At 34.5% G+C, this 6,000-nt stretch overlaps 1 protein-coding gene across 1 annotated transcript; it reads left to right on the forward strand.

Annotated features, from left to right (window-relative positions):
• Positions 1-2,641: 2,641 nt before the first annotated feature.
• Positions 2,642-5,563, forward strand: LOC127123476 (uncharacterized). Its single transcript, XM_051053691.1, has 8 exons — positions 2,642-2,977; positions 3,055-3,555; positions 3,630-3,785; positions 3,869-3,964; positions 4,043-4,099; positions 4,189-4,248; positions 4,343-4,779; positions 4,877-5,563. Exons 1-8 carry the CDS (start codon positions 2,653-2,655, stop codon positions 5,453-5,455), a joined length of 2,211 nt encoding a protein of 736 aa, XP_050909648.1. The 5' UTR covers positions 2,642-2,652; the 3' UTR covers positions 5,456-5,563.
• Positions 5,564-6,000: the final 437 nt, after the last annotated feature.

Below are 6,000 nucleotides of genomic sequence, written 5' to 3' on the forward strand. Positions count from 1 at the left end.
TCTATGAAATTAAGCTAAGAAAATCTTGATGTCTAAAATTCAGGGGGAGCTAACAAATCTAACTTTGTTTTTTAGCTCATTAATTATTTTGGTCAAAAGTCAAAATCGCTCATCAAAATTATAATGTTTATCATCATCAAAAATAGGGAGATTGTTATAACAAGTTTGGTTCTATAACTATTCATGAGTTTTTATGATAACAAATTATAAAAGAACAATTTTGTTTTCTAACCATTTATTAAGTGTGCAGCCTCTGAGCTTACTTAAAGCAAAGAAAAACTAAATTTGATCCAAAAAGAAGTTGAATTAAGATAGCTCTGAACAAACTGAAATGCTGAAGTAGGTTGATCAGATCAAACTCTGAACTCTGGATATAGAGACTCTGGACTTTGATAAAAGAGACTATGAACTATGGACTTCATCAGAATATGAATCAATGCTCCTTGTAGAAGTTTTGAAAATAATACCAACTCTAGTTTTTACTAGTAAACACTTTTGAAGAAAGCGCCTCTGATACCTCTGTGCCATCCTTATATGTATCATTGTTGTTTGATATATTGGGCTACAAAAGCTTTTAACTCTAGAAATCCAATTCAAGCCCCTCTTTCTTGTGTTTCTTGCACCTTCACTGATAGGAAGGATGGATAATGACAAAATACTTAAAGCTTGCATTGACTTTTAACAAAGCAAGATGGACAAGCCAAATTATAACATGATTGCCTTTATCCTAACATGGAGGAAGCACTGAGCAAATCCAGTTTGCACAATGTTAAGTTCAAAGACGAACAAGCCTATAAAGAAAAAAAAACAACTCCAGGAAATCAAGCAAATTAAAGAAACCTAACAGTGTGCAAGAAGTTTAAATAGTAAAAAAAAGAAATCATTACAAAACCCTAAGGTATAACAACAGTGTGCAGGCTAACATAAAGTATTACAAATCGAGAACCTCTTTAGGATCCTCAGTATCCCCTACAATGGTCCCCATCATATTTTCTCCAGATCTAGCTTCTATCGAGGATCCACGATGCTCGGATTCAACAACTCCACTTGGTCGGCTACATCCTTAAAAGCATCGAAGACGTCTTTAAAATCCCCATCCATAACCTCATTGACCCTCTCCTGCATTATCTTCAACTTTTCAGCATGAATTTCTTGTTCCTTAGCATGATAATCCTTGTCTTTCCTTAAAACCTTTATAGTTGCGACCAGTTAGGAAGCCAAACCCGCCGAAGTAACCTTCGCCTCCTCAATGGTCTTCTCTTTGGCCTCTAAAGATGCCTGCAGTTTAGACACTTGGACAACCAGTACATGAGGTGTGCCATGAGCGGTCGCTTCCTCCTGTAGACCAAATAGCTTAGCCACTTCTTTCTGGAGCTCGATAAGCTTCTCCTGCAATTGCGACTGGTCGTGAACGGTACACCACCTAGACACCAGATTAGAACTTTAGTGTTGCGATGATAATTTTTTTTTGAAACAAACTGATTATTATCCTTTTATTCCTTGTATTGACACGATTATTATGATGTGATTGTTGAGAGAACATTCTATGTGGTGTCTCAACATAACCGGTCTTTGTGAATAAAGCATATATGACCATTTATTCGTTTGTGTACCCGTGGTCATTGCGTTGAATAGAGATGGTCATGTTTGACTTGGTACAAGTGATCATTTTTATTCCATGAACCGCGCATGGTCAACCTTGTTGGCTTATATACATATGATCAGATATCTACTCAAAACCTTAAAAGTGTGTTTGGATGAAACATTTTAATAAGAGAAAATATTTTGGTGAGGGAATTTAAAATGACTTGACCAAAATCAATTCTTTGGATAAAAATTATGGAGAATTGTTAAAATGATGTAAATTTATGAAGTATTTTATTCAAGTTAAATTTAAATAATTTTAAATGACACGAAAAAGTAAAGAATTTGAAATTACTCTTTCACTTTGTATAATGCAATTGTAAAATTGTTTATTATTAATTTTATAATTTTTATAAGATGGTCCTCATCTTTATTAAAATTTCGAATTTGCCCCCAAAATTTTCTAGAAATTGCAAATAAGTCCCTAATAATTTTTAAGTTTTATTACAAATTGTTCCCTTCAAATTTTCAAAAATTGCAAATTGGTCTATATTTTTCATATTTTAAATTTAGCCCAAAAATTTTAAAATTTATAAAAATAACCCCAATAATTTAATCATGAATCATTTTAATACTCCATCCAAACAAAATAATTTAAAAATAAATGAATTTCAATTAAATCATTTGAATTATTTAGAATTTTAATTCCTTAAAACTTTTCAATTCATCCAAAATTCTTTAAAAATTTCCATTTACTTCGTCCAAACACGTTCTAAGATAATGGGTATTGATCTTCTTTCTTATAAATCCAACTTAGGAATTAAACACTTTAAACACTTTCACACTTAAAACTACCACATTAAATTCAACCTTTAACTAAAAAACAACTCAAACAAGAATAAATCTGTAGAAGATTAATTAGTCCTATAAACATGTAGGTTTGCATTATCATAGTCAACACATATAAATATAAAAATACTGAGATCTGCCCATTGTAAGTCCTTAAAGAAACTAAACTGAGCAATCATACACTTATATTGTCATCTACAAAATATACATAACAGAAAAATGACAAGCATTGCCGCTACTGGAATAGTTCTTGAACCACTAACAAAAGACAACTACGATAACTGGAGCTGTCTGGTGAGAAACTATCTAGTTGGACATGGTCTATGGGGAGTTGTTACTTCAGTTTCAAAAATGGGCGTGGAATCTAAAGAAGCGGCTGAGACATGGAACATGATGAATGCTAAAGCTTTGCATATTATTCAACTAGCATGTGGATCAGAGAATCTTACTCATATTAGAAATCTTCAATCAGCCAAAGAAGCTTGGAATAAACTGGGTGCATCCTATGGTTCAGAATTGAAAGCCGACTCAGATATTGAGCAAGGTATGGTAATGTTAATGTAATTATAAATTCATATGCATAGATATTTGTAGCTTAAATTATACATGAATAATTTGCAGGTGTGGTAGATGATAGTCTCCTTCACTATAGATCACTCCATAGGTTCATTGAAAGTGGTGAATGGAATGATGCAAAAGCATTCATGAATAAGGATGAAACTGCTATGTTTTCGACGTCATCTTCGGGAAGAACTATTCTTCACGTTGCAGTGATTGCTGGACACGAGAAAATCGTGAAGAAGTTGGTGAAGGAAGGAAAAGACAAGTTAATGAAAATGAAAGAGAATCGCGGTTACACAGCCCTGGCTCTTGTTGCTGAGTTGACTGGAAACACCGAAATAGCAAAATGTATGGTAGAGAAAAAAGGACAGGTTATTGGACAAGACCTGTTATCTATGAAGACGAATGATGGAGAAATTCCGGTTCTTCTCGCAGCTGCTAAGGGGCACAAAGAAATGACTAGCTATCTTTATGCCAGAACCCGGTTGGAAGACTTGGCTGATAAAAACTCTCACAACGGTGTTTTGCTTCTTACGCGTTGCATCAATGCAGAAATATTTGGTATGTGGTGATTGGCGAGTGATATAACTCTAATTAAGTTAAGTTTTAAGAAATGCTAATGTATTGTGAATTAGGTGTGGCTTTGAGTTTACTCCAACGATTTCCGCAGCTTCCACTTGCTCATAAATCTGAATCAGATGGTGTGCAGCCCTTGTATGCATTGGCGCGTATGTCTTCTGTGTTCCCAAGTGGGAGCAGATATGGATTCATTCGGCGATTCCTATACAGAAGTATGTTTATATTTTGTTTTTGTACCAGTGTATTCACTATTAGCATAAATGCAAAGTAAAGGCTAAGATAATTCTGTTTTCAGTTTTGAGATTACCAGAAAGAAAAGTGCAAAACTTATATGGGATAACTGTGATTGTAACAAAGGTAGAGGAAAAACAACTCAAAACATATTTCTCAGGTACAGATCGCATATTTTCTCTAATTTGAAAGCATTGAACTGAACGGTTCTAAAGCTTATTCTCTCTTTCTTCTTTAGGAAGGATCTTTCGATGGATGTGGAACATTTTGCGAATTTCGAAAGTACAGCTCTTAGGTAGTTATTTTCCAATTCTAAGGCTGAATACTAACTATGATGATCCCTTCAGCAAATATCTATGATCATTCTTTTATGACTTTTTTCAGGTCGAATACTTATACATGTTCACTTGTCATTTCAGAATTTAGTAATATCAAACCTGTCTGGTAAGTCGGTTAAAATCGAAAAACATTTTTGCCTTCTTTTTTACATATATCTCCTTGAGAACTATTTAAGTACTCCTTTGAATTCTTTGATCAGGAATTAGAGAGATATATAATCAGAAAATGACTCACCGTCTAGTGCTTGAAATATTGAACTGCTTATACCAAAGAATTCAAGAATCTAAGGAATCAGAACTGCGAGAAGCTTCCGCATACGATGCAATGTTGCAAGCAGCTAAACATGGAAATATTGAGTTCATAGATGCAATGAGGAAAGCTAATCCTGACCTCTTATGGGCCATTGATAAAAATAAAAGAGGCATATTTTCACACGCAGTTTTGAACCGTAGAAAAGCTGTCTTCCAACTCATACATGACGCAACTGTAAATGGACGAAAGGAGATTGTTAGATGTCGCGTAGATGCATTTAATAATTCGCTGCTACACCTGGCTGGAAATTTAGGGCCTTCCTCTGACCTTCATCGCAGATCCGGTCCTGCTCTCCAAATGCAAAGAGAAATTTTATGGTTTAAGGTAAGTAACTCATGTGACATAGTATACATTTTCTTGCTACACACACGCACATGCGCACACACAAATGCGAAGTGATATATAAAATGCATCAATGCAGGCCGTGGAAAAAATTGTGCACCCCAAGTGTAAAGAAGCCAAAAATGTAGAAGACAAAAAACCTCGCGAGATATTTACAGAAAGCCACAAGGAACTTGTAAAAGCCGGAGAAAAATGGGCAAAAGACACAGCAGGTTCATTTACACTTGTAGCTACACTCATAACAACCATAATGTTTGCTGCAGCTTTCACTGTCCCTGGTGGAAACAATCAAGACAGTGGAGTTCCACTCTTTTTACATGACTACACATTCAATATATTCATCATAGCAGATGCAATATCTCTTTTCACTTCTTCAACTTCAGTACTTCTCTTCATTGGAATCCTCACGGCTCGTTATGCGGAAAAGGATTTCTTGAAGTCCTTGCCGCTCAAGTTACTTTTTGGCCTCATCGCGCTTTTCTTCTCTGTTGTGTCCATGATGGTTGCTTTCTGTGCTTCTCTTGCTATGCTGTTAAAGGGACATCAGGGAGTTATAATAACAGCTATGTCATTTGCTAGTATTCCGGTTATTGTTCTTGTTCCTTCGCAGTTGAGACTCTTCATCGAGATTTTCAAGTCAACAGTATTATCCAATTGAAACTTCTATTATGCATTTCTATCTTCATATATGTATATGATAGCATTCAAGAGCTAATTAACTCTCTATAGTTCTGTTGTTGGAGTTCAGTTAATGTGCTTTAGAATTCCACAAGTATCAACAATAAGGTAATTTTAATAATACTATGCGATTAATTAAGAAACTATCATTATTATATGAATTTATAATATATGATTCTTACATTTATAAAGATGTTTAATTTGTTCATGATGATGATTAAAGAAGACTATAATCTACCAAGAGCCAATCTATCTTTTTCTGATACATACTTCTTTAAAATCATTTCTCATTTGGTAGATAAAGAAATAGAACCCTCTTTGTGAAATAATGCACATTAACAAATATCACATGCATTGGTTCCATCCTGGACATGCATTGGTTCCATCCTGGTCATAATTAAGAATATAAATCCATAAGAGTTATGACACTTGTATTATTTTATCGACTTTTACCTCATATCATTTGTCACTTATTGGTCACTCATTAACAAACCTAGCATGCATGGGTTCCATCATTGGTCACTC

This window comes from Lathyrus oleraceus, chromosome 2, assembly GCF_024323335.1.
Source record: "Lathyrus oleraceus cultivar Zhongwan6 chromosome 2, CAAS_Psat_ZW6_1.0, whole genome shotgun sequence".
In the NCBI taxonomy this organism is placed as follows: domain Eukaryota; kingdom Viridiplantae; phylum Streptophyta; class Magnoliopsida; order Fabales; family Fabaceae; genus Lathyrus; species Lathyrus oleraceus.